General features: G+C 38.3%; 1 protein-coding gene across 8 annotated transcripts in view; it reads right to left on the reverse strand.

Moving 5' to 3' along the window:
* Positions 1-22,344, reverse strand: part of MIB1 (mindbomb E3 ubiquitin protein ligase 1) — a 73,507-nt gene that overhangs the window by 49,354 nt on the left and 1,809 nt on the right. For 7 of the 8 annotated variants that reach the window (XM_030478413.1, XM_030478440.1, XM_030478432.1 and 4 more), the window contains exons 2-5: positions 13,101-13,272; positions 10,351-10,480; positions 8,475-8,579; positions 662-728 (exon numbers count right to left, since the gene is read on the reverse strand). In XM_030478413.1, coding sequence (XP_030334273.1) covers positions 662-728; positions 8,475-8,579; positions 10,351-10,480; positions 13,101-13,272 — 474 coding nt within the window. The remainder of the gene's footprint in view (positions 1-661; positions 729-8,474; positions 8,580-10,350; positions 10,481-13,100; positions 13,273-22,344) is intronic. The other variant, XM_030478468.1, reaches the window with a different exon arrangement.

Genomic DNA, 22,344 nt, shown 5'->3' on the forward strand with positions numbered 1-22,344 from the left:
CAAAGCTTCAAAAATAACTTGCTAGGTTTTAATGCAAGCATACATTTAAATTCACAGCATGTACGTATCTCTGAACTACGTTCAGAAGACAAATAAAAGGGACAGATGTTCTAACAAAGAGTAAGACTGAGAAGATGGAGCATAACGTGGCAAGAATGATGAACTGAGTTCATCGTTATCCATTAAGAGCAACTTAATATAGTGGAAGGGGAAGAATTTAACAAAGAATAGTCTCCTGCTACCTTTAGTGATTAATATTCATGCATTCAAACATGGTACCACCCTAAAAGTAAGCTACATGCAGAAAACACGGACCTGTACTTTTAAAGCAGGAACCAAAATGAATAAAGTATCTCTGAATACTTAAGACAGTCTTGTAAGAATGCACAGCTGTGACTCTTCAGAAATATGGTGCAAGACGTGACAAAATTTATTATTCAGTCAACACTTAACAGCTCCCTTGCCATCCACTTGGCACTGATACCAAATACTTTTAGAAAAGTATTATGATTTATCATTAATGCAGAGAAATGCTACTATTTACATTTCACTAGTAAGTGACATTCACATGTCACTTTCAGGTGACATTTAAAAAATAAAGAAATCCAGACTAAGTATAATTAACACACAGCAAGATAAATTGGCTTTATCTTCCACTCACCTAACACAGGACAATGGTCCCTGTAGAAAGAGCCTCCTTTTGCATCTTGGACACATTTCAGGTCAGACTACGGAGAGAGATTGAGACAACTTTAGTTCTCACTGACTCAGTCTCCAGGTTAACATAAGTCAATGAAACTAGAATTTAAATGTACTCAGTTAAGAAAAGCTGAAATTTTTGTGTACAAAAAAACATGCCTCATGAATTTGTTAGTGATGCATATAATCTTAAATACTTTCCAATCTATCAGCCTTGATATTCTTGAGATTTTAATAAACTTTACCAATATAAAGGACTATAAAGGATGAGACATTTTTAACTCAAAGACAGGTATTAAAACAACACAAAGCTCCTTTGCATTGGTCTATGAAGTTCTAAAATGTCTAAGAACACAAGCAAGGAATCAGAAAAAACAAAACAAACAATCCCCAAAACCAACAATCCGCAGCGAGTACCTGAGGCCACAGCCTTTCCTGTACTTATCATTTCATGCCTGCCAGTGTTGCCCCCTCTTCCCAACCCTTTTGGACAGATACATGCTTAACTTGGAGAAGAAAACCTGGCACCAGATTCTACAAAATGTATATTGTATATTCCAAATGTATATGTATATTCCAAATAAGAATATACAAAATACAAAGATATCACATTTAAAAAACCCCCAAACAATATGCTGAGCTAAACATGATCTTTTTAAAAAGTTCTAAAGCTCACTCTCCAGAAAAAGTTCTAAAGCTCATCCTTTCACTTTATCAGAGAAACAGATGTTTCAAGTGTGATAACCAACTATTCATAAAGTAGGCAGAGTTACTATAATTCTCTTTTCCTCTAGTTTTTTCCCCCTGTGTAACCCTTAAAGCCATCTGCTATTGCTCCTTATGGAACAATTCTCACTAAACTAAGGGCATTTTGTGTGTATGATGAGTTGGGAAGGAGATAAGAATCCATTTGCAAAATGTGCCAGAATATTCTATGGGATGGGGGAGGAAACAGAGGACAGCTGGTGGTTATGATATAATCAACCAGAACTAAACAAATACTTCAACAATCATTTTTCCCCAGACCCAAGATTTATTGACACACTGTGCTCCTGCAAAAGGATTAAAATGAAAACTCTCGAGTCTTACAAATCATCAAGGCACTGCTGAACACAATATGACCCTCAGTGACCTCTAACTGCTAAGCAGCCAGAAACAATACAAAACTCAGTGTACATCCTGATCTACAAAGAATGTACCCCCGCCTTCTGAAAAAGTGATGAAAACAGCCAGACTACAATAATGAGATTTAGCCACTCTTCAAACCCTGAGACATCAGAGAATGAGTCTGCTTGGCCCAGCAGCAGCAGGCCTGCGACAAAATGCTGCCACCCGGTGGGCAGGTGCCGGGTTTAACTCTGCCAAGACAAAGGGGCTGAGCAGACAATCCCAGATGGCAAGCTCATTCATCCCCCCAGACCAACAGAGATTTAATGTGCCCGGGAGCACTTGGTCTCACCCACTGAATACGAACTCTTCGTGTCATGCAACAACCAGCTGCCTGTGCAGGAGTCAAAAAGGGGTATACAGGCAAGAACTGTTTTCACATTCTTCACAGCATTAAGCTAGAGCATGGGAGGGTCCTAAATGATTTTCCCACCCCAGCAAAACATGGGGAAAAAAATCACCTGCACTACAGCGAGTGTTAATGTACAAAGAAGACTGACGGCTAAAAAGCTAGCAGAAGAAATAAAATACTAAGTAAAAGGCTACTTACTATCTTGCAGCAGAAATTATTAGGAAGCAGGTTAAAATACCCTAAATTTTATGGGGGGGGGGGGGGGGGGGGGGGGGGGGAACCCAACCCAAAAAAAACCCCACCAAAAACCCCAACCAACCAACCAACAGAAACCGACAAATCTGCACTCCCTTTTTACCCTGCCTGTACTGCGCCCTACACAGAGTTTATTTCTGGAGCATAATGATATACTTCGTTGTAAAACTAAGTGGTAGCTTGATGCTCAACTTCAGCTTCACATCTGTCTTTCTTTCACTTACATGATGCAGTCAATGTTAGATTGCTAACGAGTAAAACAAGAGTCTGATCTAGAGCACCACAGAAAAGCAAGGCAACATGTTTACTGAGGACCCAAAATGCACAGAAAGATGAAGCACTGACACATAAGGCAGTACAAAACTCATATAACTGTATACACAGCAAAGAGTTCCTTCAGCAACTCTGCAAACAGCACTACTGAGAAAAGTACAATCAAGATGACAAAGGCCTGCAGATGTCTTAAAGAAACATAACCAAACCCTGGAGTTTTAAGATAGGAAGCTGTATTTAGTTGTTCTTCAGTACCACGAAAACTGGGTAAGCAACTGTAATTCTACTTCTAGCACTCTGCTACTCTATTTATCAGAAAAGGAAAACAAGCTTCCTTTTGCCCAAGTAGTTTAAGTGAAAAATCGGGTGGTGTTAAGTCCTGGTCATCCTCCCCTGGGGACTGCGTGGCAAGAGGCCCCCCTAGTGAGGACGGAGCACAAACACACCCGATGCTGTCAGCTCTCTGCTCGCTTGGCCACCTCTGCTGTACCACACCGGGAACTCCACCGGGATTTTTACAAGTTACATGTGTCTCCCTTAGTCTTCTAAATGGATTGAAACAGCAGACTGTTTGGAGATGAGACACACAAGTGCAAAAGGGAATATACCAAAGCACAAGGGATGCTAAAGTGCAAGTTTGAAACTCAAGGTGACACTGCACAGAAAAAGAAGTAACAACTGTGAGGCTGGGAGTAAATACACAGTGGAGACAAATGTGCGAAGTGAAAGCAAAACAAGCTTTTATACAGTAACTTGATGGAGATATCATTCAATGAAACCTTAAGAGGATTCTTTCAAGAAACACAAACACAAGCTACAGATTTTGAGGAATTTGTGTATAGTTAAAGAAGAGATGGAAGCCCCAGTTAAGGATGGAATCATTATAATGAAAACTCAAGGAACAGCATGAGCATAAAACACCACACAGCAGGACTTTCAGATCAGTACTAACAGCTGATGCACATGAGCAGTGGGCAGTAATGCATTTTGCCCACAGTGGAGAACTTTGGTCTTCTAGCATTTACCTTCCGACTTGCTGGAAAACTTTGCATTCCAGCTGTGACTGGATTACATAAAGATCATGATCTGCTCAGGCAAATGAGAAATACAGAAAGCAGAAGTTTGCTTTGACTTGCCGTCCAATTATATCATCGGAAATCATCAGCAATTTCACCACCATAAAGACTTCAGAGAATGAAAGAATAAAAATAAAAATGTGAATTTCAGCAATGTCAGCAGTGCTGGCAGATGATGTAGAAGTGCTACCATCCCTGACTTTGAAGAGGAAAACAATGCTGAAGGAGCAGCTGCCTAGCAGAGTAACTATTATGTTATACAAATCAATATGGAATGCCATTCATCAAAAACAGGGAGGGGAGCCTACATGCTTGATAAGAAAACTAGGTGTGCTGCTGAGAAAAAGAAGAATGTTTGACCCAGATGCACTGAAAACAGCATCTGATACCAGCAGCAAATACCAGGAGAGAAATTAATAGAGATCTTGCAGATATACCAGCAGGAACTGTGCCACAGCTGCAGGTGTTTGAGGTAGCAACAAATACACCCCTTAAAGATCATTTTAAGTCTTTTGAACTCTCAACAGGTTTTGGCAAGGAAATAAGCCTAGTGCATGTTGCTTTCTCACCTGGTTAAGACAACAAGGAACTGGATAAATCCATAAGTTTAGCTAAAGGTTTATAAGAAATGCTGTATTTCAAATTTAATGAACTTGAATCACTTTCAATTTCAAGAAACTGAGAAAAGTGAAAGCAATAAAAGGAGAAAGTAGAAGATGGTGTAGAAAGTGACTGAAATGGCAAACAGGCGTGAGGTATAAAAGCTAAGCAACAGCCTCCCACAGAAGAAATCAGGCCTCAGGCAAATCCTGAGTGAACTGTTTATATTACTGTCTATTGATTATAATTACTTATAAAGCCTTCCCACGTGCAACTTTTTTTTAAGGAGGATCATTTTAAAGTCTTCCTTGTGGGTTAATACTGTAAATAACAACATTGGAAAAGGATCACCAAGTATATTTCTGCTTAACAGAAATATGTTTCTAAGTAACTCAGTCACAGAGAGATGAAAAACTTGGCTTGGTTGCGACTACAGGAGAAATGTAAAGAAATAAGACTATGTAAACAAGACACAAAACAAGGTCTGCTGACAAGTGAAAATAAATGCACACAGGATACATAAATATCTCATTCCGCTCTGGATTTCCAAACAACTAACCATCTAACTCTGGCCACACTGCAAGTAATGTAATAAAAAACACCTGCTGCATGTCTAAAAAGTGGCCAGAATTCACATCTGTGTTTTAAACCAGTTTTGATTAGTACCTAGAAGCAACAGAAGGACACTAAACCAACAAGATAATGAAAATTCCTCTTGCTCCTTCCTAACCCCCTCATTTTGAATGTACAGAGGACAAGGTAACAGACTAGAGAGCTGAAGATTTGACTTACATTTCAGATCTGACAGTTGGAACTGAAGCAGAAAGCATCTTTCTATATAATTTGTAACACCTGCAATGCCTGGTATGCCAGGACATTTACCTTGGTTTTATTTTTCAAAAAGTGTTAGTAAATCCTCTAGAGCGATTTCAAGGATTATCTTTCAGGGAGACCCAAATAAATGCTGATGAACAGACACTAGTTGTCAACCAGGAGAAGAAAGTTTAAAGTAACATCAAAAACACAAGGGGAAGGAATCTTCTCAATTTCCCTTACGCACTTGACTATTCAAAATTCATGGAAAAAAGTACACAAACACAGATGGCTTACAGATTACTGTGACAATGATGGATAATAACTACAGCTACTTCTTTCAGGAACTTCACAGAGAAAGCAAGATCCTTCATAATGAAAAACAAGAGGAGGAGGTTAATCACAGAAAAAAAAGGCAAGCAATACAGAGCAGAAAACAAAATGGTAGCAAAAAAACAGTTCCTAAATAATTAAATTTATTTAGGGCACATCTGCTGATAGAACTGTTACCTGAAGTTTTTATAGCAAAATCATCCTATTAATAAGTAGTAGACTATAATGCTCATTGAAAACCAATGGAAGTTACCAGCTGTACATCCTCCATTGTGTGATATGAAAAAATAAAAACCAGAAACAAGTCCAAAAAGCTAAATCACAGTCTTCTCATTATCCCTCCAATTCCAACATAGTGTATCTTTATATTGCAAAAGGATACGTTAGCACATTTCTAAAGCGGCCAAGGTGCTTAACAGCCCTAGAATCTGAATACATACAGAGATGAAACGCAAGAAGTGTCAGTAACCATTAGCCAACAATTTCTTCCCACTATAGATGTAGCAAATATGTTATTCAGCCTACGAGCATCATAAACAGAGATTTCAATTTGGGAAATTGTGGCCTTTGGCAGGAGAAAGTCACGGTTTTAAACACCAGGCTTCACAAAAAAAGGCAAGATGCACCTCTCAACTACTTCATATGTAAACACAGCACCAACAAACTCAGATAAAAACTCTAACCATCCGACCACAAATAAATGCAAGTTTTCAGCCAGCACCTGCTGCCCACCAGCCAATCCTCATCTCTCCCAAAGAAAAGCTGGCAGGCCAGATAGATTAATTTTGAGGACCAGATGCAGCCTGTCAGCTATCAAACAAGCAACCCCAACTTACAATAATGAGCTGTGTTTCTTTAATCAACTCCATTTGCATAAGTCAAGTGTTATTCATTTGCAAGTAAGGGGTCTCTTCCCAGCTGTATTTACATGGGTACACACTCTCAGTATTGTTGATTCCACATTCCCACCATTCTTAACCAATTTCTAAATCCCAAAACAAGTTTGCCCCAACTTTATGTGAACTTTGTGACGGCCTATTACTCAATTTTACATAATAGCATATAAATAGTAGTAAATAATTATAATGAATTGTACACATAGCAAGCAATTCATCAGTTATAAAATTCAGCATTACATTTAAATGACTATTTGTCACAGATATCCAAGAATCCATTTTGTCTGAAGTGAAAATTGCATTTGGTAAAAGTATCTGACAAGGATAAAATTATTGTAGGAATGGATTACAATTAGGTAAGCACTACATATAAAGCCTCAAGTTACCCTTTTATACATATATATGCATATTATTTATATATTACCCTATATATAATATATACATATATGTAGTTTCACACACATTTTAAAAGGTTTTATGTTGTTAATTAAATGACTGACCTAATACTTCTATTTGTACAAATCTTATGGGAAGGATCAACCTTATCCATTCAAATTTACAAGTTGCAGTAATAAATCAAGTATTCTAGAAATGTTTAACACTTCCTTGTGTGGCAGAAATTTGGCAATAGAATATAGCTGGATTTACGAATAATAAATATATTTTTGTTATTATTAAGGGAATATATATTCAGAACAGAATATAATTTATCTTAAATGTACTTTTTTCTGAGGTCAGAAGGAATCTTGAATGATTCCACAGCACTCCTACTTACGCAGCCCACAGATTTTAACATAGTAACCGAAATCGCAAGAACAAAAAGTTGATCTGTTTCTCATTCTACCTACATTTTGTAATTGTGTTCCTTTTCCATGCATCACAGTCAAATACAAGGGGAAAGATACCAACAATTGGTTTAATAACATTATACTACAAAACACTATATATAACTTTCTTTCCCTTTTGCCAGTATTTAAGGAATTTTCTTCAGAACCTGGGGGAGGAGGCCATGAAGCACATAATTCAATACAGACTTATATTTTATCCTTAGCATCTTCACTCACCAGAAAAGCTGACCCGCACTAAAGACATTTACTCTTTTTAAACCTGACACTAAAATACATATTTATTGCAAAAGTGGTAGTTAGTATTTATTTTTACTATTACGATAAACTATTTCAAGTAAGGCTATAAGGCACAATACTTTCAAAAAAGCAGACTAGCCATTGTTTAACATTTTATTACTGATACACATCTGACAAGACGACACTTCAATGTTAAGTTAACATGGTTTTCCTCTGCAGAATCAAACAAAAATCATGCAAAGAAAATGCTAATTAAGATGTTGTAAAGCAGTTGATAATCAAAGTAACCTCTCCCTGACCCACATTAGGATAAGAAAACCCAGCAACAGAAGGCACTTAGGCTAGAGTCTGACTCATTTTCTCTCTAAAGCTGTAGAAGTAGCTGTAGAAGCTAGGAAGCGAAAAAGAAAAATTTAGTGCTAACGCAAACTAAGGTTGTAATTTAATTCAACACCTTTCCACTGACAAAACAAAAATGCTCTCAAGAGGGTTCTGAGTGTTGCCAGTAATTTAAAATCTGCAAATCCTGCAGTAATCACACGAAATTTTGAAGTGAACTGAAGAGTTCAGGAGTTAAAGAAATACGGTCTTTAAAGAGTTCATAACTAAGCTTCTTTTCCTTTTCTGAATTTTAAGCACAATAGCAGCACGGTAAGATAATCATGTATGCAATGTGAACATTTACTATACTCTGGCAGAAAGCAGCCCTTAACTTGAAATAGGGCTTATAAATTCCCAGATCAGACTTTCTTACTAATACATATGCATGATCCATACAGCTGTATTCACAATGACCTGACTAATAGCATGCAAACTGACCAAGGATATTACAAAAGCAGGATAATAAAGCACAATGAGTTATTCTTACTTCCCTTCCCCCACCATGCGTTTTACCCTTTGTGTTCTTTTATACTTTTATACTTACCATGCCCTCAAAGCCAACTCTGTAAAGGTTTTTAGCTCCATTGTCCCAAAGAACATATGCTGCGCTATGTGGGCTTGACGCACTCCAATCTTGGATTTCAGTTACCTATTCAGTTTTAAAAATAAGAAAATTGCTTCTGGAACAAAGACTTAGAAACACAATTTGAACTTAAAACCTCATTCATCTCTCCAGAATATTTCAGGCTACAGCAGTTCTAGTGAATTTAATAAAATTTATTCTGAAGCTGTTTTCTGTTTGATACAAGTGTTCCCATCTTAGGAAGATGGCAGCCTGTGTATGTACTTTGTAGGCCTATTTCTTTCTCGTATATTTGGTAGGCAATCTAACTACGTAAGTAGAGAGCAAAATATGAACCGTAAAAATTTATTTTATGATGCTTCTTATTAGAAGCAGCATTTAACTAAGAAAAACAGGACAAATATAATTGCTTCAATTTGTCTACTTCAACCTGCGTTAGCCTGGTGGTGGTGTGCTGTGTTAGGAGACAAAGTTTTATTTCCAAAGCCAACCTGTTCAACAGTACAAAAGGAGAGTGAAAAGGACTTTCCCTCACATTTCTGAAATCATGAGGCCATGCGCCAAATTATGAAAACACTTCTTAGTTGTGTTTATTTAAAAGCTCTTCGTGCTATCTACTATCTGCTTCTCCTCTTCGCAAACATTTATATGCATTTATACATATTTTCAGCTTGCAAACAATCCCACTAATTCGAGTTCAGTACATAATCAGACAATGTGGTATAAGACTCATTTTGCAAAGTTTCAGAGATCTCAAAATATCTTGCCCAATTCACAAGCAAGGGGTAAATAATCAAGATGGAATAAAAGCTGCCTCCAAACAGCCCTTGATCTAAGAGATTTAAATTTATTATTTCCACTCAATAAAATCCAAAATGAAATCCCCAAAAATCCTAAAGCTTCTGTAAATATCTAGGCTATAAAATAGGCTAAGTATCTTACCCAGGAACTTTTAACTTTCTTTTAAATGCTGCTTAAGTGTTCTAAAAACAAACGCAACAAAACCCACCAGTTCACCAAGATATAAGGGCATTCAATTCACCTTCTAGAACATCTCATATTTGGTAACAAAAGTCATAGTATACACTTCTTGCTGTATGTTCATACTTATAACAAACCTTCATTAGTTCTCAAGGTAGATGTAAGTTGTAAATGGAAAATTTGCAAAGGTTATGATTAGCAACGTATCATTCCGTGCAATGTTCAATAAATCCAAAATATTTTTATTATACAACTATATAAAAACCACTCATATAATGTCCCAAGCCAGTAATATAATATCTACACCCAACACTTGCAAAATTTTTGATTTAAACTGGAAAAGTCCATATAATTATTAGATAAAAAAAAAAAACCCCAAAAACCCACAAACCCAAAAATCTAGGGTGCAAGTACTGAAAACCAAGAGCAAGAGTTACACAAATGTGCTGACCTACAAGCAATGAGACTACAGAATGCAGTGACGACCAGAAAAGGATATTCTTGATACCTCTGGTTCTATATCAGCTCTCTCATACTAATGTTGAAATATGCCCCAAGATCTGAATGTTGTTACAAACCACTCTTACACAAAACCACCAAGACAAAAATTCAGTAGTTTGAAAAATTTTGTGCTGGCATTGTAAAAATCTACCTTTAAATTTAAAAGAACCAGTCACGGTATATGTCCCCTCTTCTTTCTAAATGCTTGAGCATTACAGAACAAGATTAAAAGACATCCAGCAAATTAAAATACTTTCATGATGGTATCTTTACTTTAAAATTAGAAAGACCACTGAGACCATTACATTGAGCATGCAGAAATGCATCTTCTTATTTAAACCACTTTTAATTTTACCTTTCCTCTACGCCCATTGCCACCATCTTGATCTTCCCATTGCCAGTCAACTCCTCGCACCACTCTGGCACCTGCAAAGATTCCTCTTGCTGTAATTTTCTTTGATTTACGGCGAGACTCCAACAATACCCTGAAGTTATTAAAAGAAGAACCCACAAGTGTCAAGATAACAAAAAAAGCCCAAAACAAATCTTTGGGGATGGGAAGAAAGGAGAGCATCTTGAAACAAAAATAACCCCACAAACACAGACTTCAGTCAGTGAATCACATTCATTCCATTCTCAACTTGAACAGCAGCCCACAGGATAAAAAGTCAAAGTCTTCCTAAATCTCATTTACTGTATGTTTATAATTAGTTTTTAATTCTAATGAAAACTTTTTCTCCAAACTTCCTACTACCAGTAATAATCTTGTAACCACTTACACAGAGATCTATACCCATATTATTAAAATCATTAAAGAAGCCTAGAGAGTCATAAGAAAGACATTTCTGTTTCTCTTACATGCACCCTACACCAGTATTACTGTCCTGCAATTGCCCTGACATTTTTACTCAGAATTATGCTATAAAGCAAGAGCTACACCTCTTTCCCCTCCATGTCTCAATTTATTTTCTACATACTTACAACATACCTTGGCAAATCTTATTCAGTATCTCGGAACCCCTTTTTCCAGTCCTAATATGTCACTTTGCTAAAGCAAACCTCTTTCCCTCTGACTTCAACAGAGCTTAAGTAGATAATCCCAAACTGAACAATTCATGAGTATTTAACTTACAAATAGCAACAAAGAGACATTTTCCTACCTTTTCAGCCATCTCAAAAGCTACCAGTTTGCATGCAACTAGATTTCCTACTTCATGGCAGGAAAATGCTGCCAAACAAAAGTATTTTTCCAGCCGAAATTCTGAATGTTTCCTGACCTCTTCAGGAAGTGTATCACCCTCCTGCTAAGCTTTTAACATCCAGCAGATGGCGGACAAGGAAAAATTTCTACTACTACAATCAATGCAAAGAGCACATGAAAGTATTTGCCTGTTTTATCTCGGTAATATGAAAGAGTGGTAGGGAACAGAAAGATACTCTGTTATAGAAGCATTTTAGAAAGTCCCCAACACCTATGAAACTGAGACAAAAAACAGCATGCATTACTTTCACATGCTACCTGTATGATATCACAGGCTCAAGAATAAAGTAGGTAGAGCTTATGCTTTCCTTCATCCAAATGTCCTTAGATGCCTCTTGACATTTTTCCTATTTTGAAATATCCCTCAACTGCGATAACATTGCTTTGCCCTTTCCTCCTCCCTCAGTTAACTTTAATCAATTTTTCTCAGCTAAGTTTGATCCAGTAGAAACAGCTCCTTGGCAGATGAAACTGCCTTCTAGATAGAGTTGCAAAACAGAGCTCATGGGAGAAAGTGACAAGACACAAAAGATCTCCTGCAATTCTATACCTTGTGTACAGTCTATCTCCAAAATCAAAAGTCACACTTTATACACCATAACAGACCACTTAATTACACTAAGCCAGCACTTTCTACTCTTGGATCCAACTTCAAAGTCTCGTTCTGCACTAAACACTATAATTGAGACACTGAGCTTATTATATCTATTTGATACCTAGATCTGCTGGCATCAATCTCAAAAAACCCAGAAGCTGATTTTTGATTAAGTCACTGACCTGGGCATTTCAGCCATAGTTAAACTTCAAGGCAAACATTTGAGAAAATAAACACAGTCCCTACAAGACACCATACGAGAACTCAATCTGTGTGCTCCAACCACTTCCCTTTACCGTAAAAGCACTGATAAAGCACATCACTGAATTACAACATATTTGTAAACCTTACTTCTCCAAGAAGAGGAAAAAAATGTTGTCGTACACACACCACAGTTAACTGAGGATCATATCTAACAAAAAAGCTTCCAACAATTTAATGAAAGAACATTCTGGAGAGTTATCATAGAGGTGATAGCACAGCATATACCTTTACACAATGCTTTACCACAGTTCTCCAAGCATTTACCAACAGGCGAATATCACTGCTCTTACTTAATTGGTTGATAAATCACGACAGAGAAGGGCTATGTATTTAGACAAGTTATTTAAAGCCAAGAACACAAGAACAGCTATGCAAGGACACACTAAAAGACCATTCTGTTCATTTCTTTGATGGGAGACAAGAATGGATGCTTAACAAAGAACATGAAAATCCAGGCAAGGGTAGAACAACCTGCACAGCATCTTTTCCCTGCTTTCTGCAGTGAGCAGTTTAAGCAGTTCAAGCCAAAGGTTTTGTCTCCAGATCGTTGTTTTTCATAGCCCACAGGTTATTTTCCCCTCAATCTGCCTACACCACTTTTTGAGCCTAATTAAACTTTCACATTCAGGAATTCACTGACAAATCATTTTGTGATTATACATTGTGTAAAGATAACTGCTTTTGTTTTAAAGCTGCTACACGATAACACAAGAACTAGGATGACTGCAATGAGATCAAAAGAAAATGAATAATCATACCCTTTTTTGATTTACTCCATTCTTTCCAAAATGTCTGTGTTTTCCAAGCTAAGAAGATCTGTCCTACCTACCCTCCCTCACAGAGAGGCAGAACCAGTAACAGAATCTACACCTCAAGCCATTATCTTACCTAATCCCAACTGCAGTAACAAAATCTGCAGTTTAATATTAACCACAATTAAGTGTTCTTATTTAATTTCATGGGGGGAAAAAAAATGATGTTTTACCTTTCACTTCCTGGTGTGGTAATTCTGTAAAAACGATGCCTCAAGTGATGTTTGTCCCCGTGATAGCAAACAGTGCACAAATCATAATTTGTGCATTCAGCACATTTCCATCGGATGCCAATGATGGGTTGCTGTCGGCAAGTATCACACATAGTCCCATCATGCTTGATACCTATGGAGAGAAAAAGAAAACAAAATATTAACAACTTTTCTATAGCAATACACAGATTTCTCTTACGCACCTTTATAATTTGAAATCATATACTAAAAAGTTAACAATAAAGAAAGGCTGCTAGTGATACCCTGTCAGCCTACATGACTGAGGCGAAATGACGATGAACTTTGCCTCCTATCCCCAGTTCAGCCTGTTCCTGAAATGTTCTCTTTTCTCAGCAAGAAAAGCTGAGAATGCTGTGTTTGTTTTCTTCCATCTATACAAATCAGAGAAAGAAAATCAGAAATCCTTTAACAACAAGCTAAAGGATCAGAAATACATATATCAAAATACACAGGCCATCTGGAATTTTCCCTCTGGATTAAGACTATCAACATACCTTTTACCACAAAGTCTACTGTGTTCAACTGTGCGCGGCAGTTTGAAAATCACTGGTTTGACTTACACACTTTGCACAGTAGAAAAGATAAGCGCTTATCTCCATTCTTTTTTATACATGAAAAAATTAAGCTCTCTTGGATAGATGCCATTAGCTTCCTGAAAATCTGTTACCATTTTTGAAGATTATACTACTTCATATATTGACTTTTTCAAACAGAACATGCCACAGACAGACCAGATGTAACCCACCAGCATGTGCTCTATCCAGCCTTCCACAAAACCTGAGTTCTCAAGACTACTTACTCCTACAGCTTCACCAAGCTACAGCAGAGTGAAAGTGATCAGTCACAGTTTCCAACCATGCATTCTGAACACAGTGAATAGCCACAAGCTTATTAAAAAATAAAATATCAAATTTTGCTGCTGTTTGGGAGGAAAAAAAAAAAAAAGAGCAATAGAAGAGAGAAGCACTGGCATTCACTCTGTAGCACAAGCTAAAAATGAGCACTAAAAGGTTGGAATAACACAGATTTTTCCCAGTCACTCACCCTTACAAAAAAACAGCCAAAAGAACTCAGATCACACTGAAATTAGTGAGGAAAAAGAATAGGTTTTGCCCTCTCCAGAAGGGATGCTTTTGGAAATGACTGCTAAATTCACTATAAACCTATTAGTCACTATTGTCCAACAGCTGAGTCACCTGCAGTGAGCAAAAATCTACAGCTGAAGAGGCAAAACTGAAGGAAATGCCTTCTTGTCTGATCATTTCACAGAATCGCATGATAGCTGAGGTTGGCAGTAACCTCTGGAAACTATCTACTCCAACCACCGCTGCTCAAAGCTGGGTAAACTAGAGTCAGCTGCTCAGGCCATACCTCCAAGAACACAGACTCCACAACACAGTTCCAATGTTCAATTATCCCTACAGCAAAAATGTTTCTTCTTATGCTTAAGTGGAAGTTCCTGTGTTTCAATTCGCACCTATTGCTTCTTGTCCTATCACTTGACACCACTGAAAAGAGCCTGGCTCTGTCCTCTTTACCACCTCCATCAGGTATTTATATGCATTCTTAAGATGTCCCTGCCTCAACCAAGCCTTCTCTTCTCCAGGTTAAACACCACCAGATCTGTCAGCCTCTCCTCATACCAGATGCCTTAAAATCCCTTAAAACACATTTGCAGCCCTTCACTTGACACACTCAGCATGTCCATATCGCTCTCTCACTGGGGAGTGCAGAACTGGACCTAGCACACTAGGTGTGGTCTCACCAGTGCTGAGTAGAAGGGAAGAATAGCTTCCCTCAACCAACTGGCAATGCTTCCAATGCAGCCCAGGATGCCACAGGCCTTCATTGCCACAATGGCACATTGCTGGCTCATGGTCACTTGGCTGTCCACTGGAACCCCCAGCTCCTCTCTGGCAAAGCTGCTTTCCAGCCAGTTGTCCCCAGCTTGTATCGGTGCAGGACACCGCCTCTCCCTCTGTTGAATTACAGGAGATTACTGGTGGCCCATTTCTCCAGCTTGTCAAGGTCTCTCTGAATGCCAGCAAAATAACTTCATGCTCATCTCTCCTAACCAAGAGGGCTTCTCATTACACCCTCTTCTAACCTTGATTATAAATGTATTCAGGAAGATTTCTGGCCACACGATTAAAAAAAAATCCTGTTGCATGAACACTGAAATAGTTATGGCTGGAAAAAGTAACACATTTGGAGCACACAGCACTGCACACAGCACTGCAGAGATCTAAGCAGCTCTTCAGGGCAGTCAAAGATCACCTTCGGTGACAACAAAAAGCCTGAAACTGCTGACATCGTACTAAATGACACTGTAATTCCTGGAGTAGTTCATGATTAAGGTGGCATACATACCTTGACCACGAAGTCTGTGCTGGAATTCTGAAGGTCTGGCACAGGCACGTCCTATAACATGTAACGTTATTTGCCAACTTCAAGTGCCAGGCAACACACCTCTTATACCATAATTATTCTTTCTAACTAACCTCCTACATTTAAAAATTATTTGTTGCCTGGTAACAACAACTAAAAATGCTATTTTTCTACAAAACAAGAACTTGGGAAATCAGCCATACATTTTCTCCCACACACAACTCCACCAATGACATGGAGGGTTAATATAAGGGAGAAAGCTATCTTTCTTGTCACATATACCGAGATTTTGATGTCTGGTATCTGTTGATTATCTGTAACACTCCGAAAGATAGTATTAGCTATGATCTTGTGGTGGCTGCCTCACTGCTCTGAATTGTATTGAACCATTTCACTATTTTTTTGATAATCTCCAAGAGCAGGTGCATTAAAAGGACTCTGATAACTCATTAAGAGTTTTGTTGCCTTGCTTAAGAAGTCTAGCTAGTCCTAGTGCTTGTGGTTTAGGGGTGGTATTTGTTGGGTGGTTGGTTTTGGTCTGTTATTTGTTTTGGTTTGGTTTTAGTTTTAATTGATTGCTAAGTTGTTATTTCACATAGAAATAGAGAAGTTACGTATTTTTTGATTTTTTTTTTTTTAATGGTTGCTGAACTTCAGGGAAGACAGTTTGCCAGGGATCACATTTATTCTGGATGTAGAAGGTCCAAGGAATTGAGTGCTGCAGAATTCATCAATTTGTCCAAGCAGCAGAAAAGAGGGCAAAAGAGAGGTATAATCAGGAGTCATACAATACAGAACTAGGTCATCTCACAGTAAATTTAAATAAAAACTAAACATTTCTAGCCAGGGAGGCAAAAGTTGCTGTGGAAAAACTCAGAAAAATTTCATTAGGAAAGATCAAGGGGAAAAAAAGAGTATTTGACTAGAAAGTCATTTCACTGACTATAGTGTCTGGGACTTAAAAAGAGAACAAGGGCATGTCTCTATTTGGAGTCTCTGACTGAAAGAGTCACATCTCTATCTCACAGACCCCTAAACGCCATCCTGATACACAGAGCCTTTCTTCAACCGTTCCCTGATACATGATTCCAGCAGCAACACCCACTTCAGTGCATGCCTCACCTGCCCATGCTGCTCCATTCTTTCCGTTATGCCAGCAAAAGGTTTTTGCAGAGTTGAGGTGTGAACTGGATCAAGAAAGATACATAGCTGGAAAACAGCCACGAGGAAAAGCATTCATCTGGATCGGTTTCCCAATTAGTTTCCCCGTTCTTTGCAGTGCTGCTCAACACTGCTGGCATGACAAACAAAGCATTGCAGGGCACGAGCAGGCAAGTAATCCTGTTACAGAATACTCAGCCACCACACTAGAGATCTGAAAGGAGAAGTAGATTTGTATGCCTCTAGTGAGAGTGGACTAAGAGAGTGTTTTAACTTCATCTGCTAAACAAGGTGTTACTACTGGCTCACAAAATGCGATAGCTAAATTCTTATTCATGTTCATAATACAAACAAAATGATCTACTTTACGTTTTTTTTTTTAAATTAATTCTTTCAACCTTCTTTAAGTTGAACTATGTATTTTAGGTACACAGTTTGGTGGGTTGGCCTTGGCTGGCTGGCTGCCACCCACTCACCCAGCCGCGCTCTCATTCTCGTTTTTCAACAGGATGGAGAGTGGAAGCAAAATGAAAGAGCTTGTAGGTCAAGATAGAAGTGAGATGACCTACCAATTGCCATTACCAGTAAAACAGACTTGACTTGGGGTAATTAAATTTATAGCCAATTTAAAAAAAAAAAAAAAAAGAAAAAAAAAAGGTGAGAAAGACAAGAACTAAACCACCTTCTCCCTATACTCCCCTTTCTTCCCACACGTAACTTCACTCCTTCATTCTCAACACCTCCACCACCCTGCTTCTCCCCAAGGGGAGACAGCACCATAGAATAATTTGGCTTGGAAAAGTCCCTTAAGATCATTGAGTCTAACCATTAACCTAACACCTCCAAGCCCACCCCTAAACCATCTCCCTAAGCACCATGTGTCTACATGTCTTTGAAATACCCGCAGGGATGATGACTCAACCACTTTACAGAGCAGCCTCTTCCAGTACCTGGCAACTCTAATGGTGAAGAAATTTTGGTGAAGATGGGAAATGGTGGGTTATGGTCAGTCCATAATAGCATCTCCCACCTTTTCCTTGCCCCAGCATCGGTTCTCTTCATGGGCTACAATCCTTTAGGTAAACACTGCTCAAGCATAGGCTCTCTATGTGCTGCAGCTTCCTTCAGGGCATGTCCATCTGCTCCAGCCCCCCACAGGCTGCAGTGTGGATACCTGCTCTACTGTGGCCCTCCATGGGCTGCAAGGGGACAACCCACCTCAGCGTGATTTCTATCTACTCACCAAAATTCAGTACTGAGGACCTGGCGTTGGCACTACACGCTTTTAGGGAGGGAAGAAGACATTATTTCTTATGTTTCAGAGTAGCTCTGCTCTAGCCCAGTGAACTGAATGCTCAGTAACATTGAGATTGTATCTTTCAATTTACTTTCACCAGAAAAGTAAACCAGCTTGTGTGCTCCAAAACCACTTCATGCTATACATCGAATGGGAACAACTAGGACACTGGGTCAAATGTAGGCTCTGGAGATAAACTGAAATCCTGACCCAAATGCAACCTGTATCTGTCACAAACCGCTTCCATTCTTCAAAAGGAAGGCTGTTTAAGAACGGTTGAGAAACACAAACTTTACGAAGTTTGTATTAGGAAAGAACAACTTAATTAAACTACCAGAATATACTAAAGTGCCCTAAAAACTTCAGAATTCAAACATCAGCCCTGCAGCTGGCCAGCTGTGAATCAGAAGAGCACTTTGCCTCCAAAATGAGATAATGCAAGAACTAAACCTCTAAATAGCTTTGAAAATTTCCTACGAGCAGGCTATTTCAAAATGAACAGGGTTTTGTATCACACTCCATACTGCACTGAAAAAGAAACACAAAAGAAACCAGGTAATGAGAAGGGGACTTTCAACATGTCTCATTACTTTCAAATAGCTGCCATTTCCTAATGTCCCTCCAACCTTAATATACCATAAAATCCAGTACTCCTGATCTCTACTTGTCATTAATGTTTTTACTAGTTGCATTTCATATTAGTTTTCCACCTTTATGTCCCTGCCACAGTTATTTTCATTTTTGTCATATATTCCCAAATCTTCCCTAGATTACCTAGCCCACCATTCCTCCGTCAACACTATTTTATACATCAAGTTTACAGCCTTTGCCTACAAGTTTGTAAAACCCATGCTCAGTCTTAAGCTGTGGCAGGAAACAGCAGCAGTGTTGCTCGAATTGCTATACGAATTTGTAACAAATATCTTTTGTACAATTAGGTGGCAAGATACAGCTGTCCAATACTGTAAAATAAAATGTACAAGGGGCATCCATATCACTCACTGTTAAGCACAGCAGAAGTCAACAGTGATTTCAATTACTTCTCAGAACCAACAAAATCTGGTTTCCAATGGACTCCTTATTCTCTAACAGAACTGTAGTATGCCAAAATCCTTTCATGTCATAATGACAATAGTACCATCAGGCAAGAGATACCACAAAGTGCTTACAAAACCAATTTGTTTACACCCCAATTTAAAAAGCAACAGCAATGTTTGGTTCTTCCCATTCTCCCACTCCAGGTAATTTTTACACTATGGCCAGACTCCAGGCAAACTGAAAACAAAGAATTCTTAGAGATTAACCAGATTCTGACAAATTGCGTAAAAACTCAAATCAGTGTCCCCACAAACGTAACTCATCTATTAAATACACTGTCTGGCACCAGCCAGCTGACCAATTATTGTATACAAGAGATGCCAGACTTGCCAAAGCATGTGTCTGGTCTGGTAAGAGTATCACAAGATACATGAGGAGGGAGAGGATTATTGTGTAGGAGACATGGGGGAAGGGCAGGAAGAACAAAGGACACGTTTATTAAAAAAGCAGGCTTCCCAATCCCATGCTCATGAAGCTATTGGATTTTTTTTACTTGTGAGGGGTTCTGTAAGCATTTAGAAATAGCCACTAAAAAAACCCCTTGACTAAGACAATTTGCCTTGAATTACACGTGAGGTACTAAAAGCAAGAACAAAAATACATAGGATAAATCACCTGAGGTGGTCTACCTTTTAAAATGTTCTGACTTCATGGCGATTTATGCAACTCTTCAGGTTACAAAAAAAACTATTAATACAAGTACAGAAAGCCTGTACTTGACCTCCAACAGATAACACCTACATTTACAATATTAACAGAATACAGCACACAGAGCTTTCTATGCAGCTCAGATGCTCGTTCTAGCTGTGGGATAATTCCATGTCAAGATTCCGTTTCCTGATCCCAGCCCCTCTGCCACCTACCCTTATTCAAACACAATTGGGTAAATATTTTAAGCAGGAAAATAACATTGTTACTTTGAACCAACCATATAAAAGAGGAAACGGATGACAAATGCATTTTTGCCTAAGCTTTGTAGAAAGCAAATCTTCAGAAAGAGAATGAACACAGCAGGTTTCTGTAATGATCGTGAGTAATAAGTGAACCCAGTCAGTAGTGCTCTCTGCAAACATGCTACTGTATGACCTTTTCCTCTGGCAAAAGGCTGCCTTCCCTTCTAAATACAAAGCTTGGGTTTATAAACTTTTTGCTTCTGTTCAGCAACTCGGAAAACTACTCTTTTCTGTTTCTTTTGCACAACAGTATCAGAAAAAGGAGACTGTCAAGACTCTAGATCCTGGCAAAAGGCTACTTTTTCCTCTCATGAAAGAGTACAATTTATTTGCAAGTAATTGGGCAACCACACTGCACTGCTAATGTATCACATCCCACTACTTACTCCATTTAGGAGCCCGCTACACAGGACCTAATCGAAGTTTCCTTTCTTCTAAATGAAATTGTTTCTTTTCAGATTCTAGGTTTACTAATCCCTCTAGATCACTCTATTTTGCTTGAAGAAATGCTGGCCATATAAATATGATCACCAAGGGGCACCTAATACAGCTAGCTTGGTAGACATACCCTAAAACCAAAACAAAGCTTCATACACAAGTTATTCATTACCCAGATGACATCACATAGCTTACAAGAAATACTTCATGTAAATCACCAACCAATTTTTACTTTAAAGAAGACCATCCTAAAAATCTTAGTACTAAGACTACTTAAGTTTTATAAAAAAGTTAACATAGTCTCTCACTGATGGTAATATCCCACAACCATTAAATACAAGACCAGTAAGCACATCGTTAAGTCTATGAAGCATTGTTCCGGCATCAAAGGAAAGGCATATACATATATATACACATATACGTATCAAACTCAGGTTTGTGTTTGTTTTAGGTTGGTTGTTTTTTACTGTAATAAGCTTCAAACATTACTCTGAAACACAACAGGTTCCTGATGCATCACTGCCATTTCTGGCTGCACAGGCCTCAAACTCACCAAAGCAGCAACTCTGGCTGCAATCACCACTTTTAAGAACTACTAACCAAGTCCGGTTTTGAATACCTAATAAAAAGAACTCCCAGCAATAAATAATTTAATTCTGCTTTCTACTGTTGTGTTTTTATATTTATTCTCACTATAGACTTACAGTCATGTTGTGCCTGTAAATTTATGAACCAGATAAATTTGTTTTCATTTTAAACTATAAGAGCCATGATTTAACACTGTGCTATATACCATCAAATCAAACCTCACGCCATATTTTAATAATGTCTTTGCTCAGCAGCATCATTACTACTTCCATTAGAAATTCCTGTCACCTAATCCCACTTTTCCCGTAACTATTTATATCAAAGTTTTCTAAATGCTCCTAGAGATAGCGTCAAAGTATCACCCAAAGAAAAGAGTGCCTTATTCTAAGCAATGGATAGTCATTACCATGGAGCAAATAAGTCATTACAAAAAGATGGAAAACTGAAGAAGCGCTTTGCCCAAGATTACAAAGTGAATCACTAGTAAAATCAGGATTTCAGTCCAAAATCACAGCATCAAATTCCAATTCCATTAACTTTGCCCTTTTGCTGCTACTACTTTACAGATTTTTTTTACTCTCCCTGTCTCCAGGGAATCATGACCTCGAAAGTAATTCCCTCTAGCAAAGGGCAACCCTGGGCAGTTCCACGCAGTAGTTCCATTAAAATGATGCACGCATTGGCCCAAAACCTCAGGAAGAGAAATACCATCTTGCAAAGCCTGAAAAAGGCAGTGTTCATGAGTTTTTCCTACAGCAGTACACATAATACTACCTGAAGCAGAAACTATCATACAAAAATATAAACATAACAGAAAATTAGAAGGAGTAAAGCAGCAAATCAAACAAAAACAACAAACAAAACCCCCCCAAAACCAGGGACTGAGTATTAAGTCTAGGCTTCCAGATGCAGTTAAGAGGATACTGTCAGCTTGCGAACACATCAAGCAGAGCTAGAATAATGAGCATTCAAGGCTCATATTCAACATTTTATGCATACACTTCAGTTTTAAGCAGAAGCAGTCCCACTGGTTTCTGCATGACATCAAATGCAGGTAAAGTTTTAAAGCATAAACATCTGCAAGACAAGGACTGATGACTTGAAAGACTACTCTTAAATACTTGTTTCAAAGCCCATTTCAAAAAGATTTTCAGCTCATTTTAACAGCAGCTATCCCCCAAAACAACAACAACAACAACAACAAAAAACCAACCATGAAGGCACGGGAGAGGAAGGTACCCAGACACAGAAAGACTAAATC

This window comes from Strigops habroptila, chromosome 1 (assembly GCF_004027225.2).
Source record: "Strigops habroptila isolate Jane chromosome 1, bStrHab1.2.pri, whole genome shotgun sequence".
NCBI classification, from domain to species: domain Eukaryota; kingdom Metazoa; phylum Chordata; class Aves; order Psittaciformes; family Psittacidae; genus Strigops; species Strigops habroptila.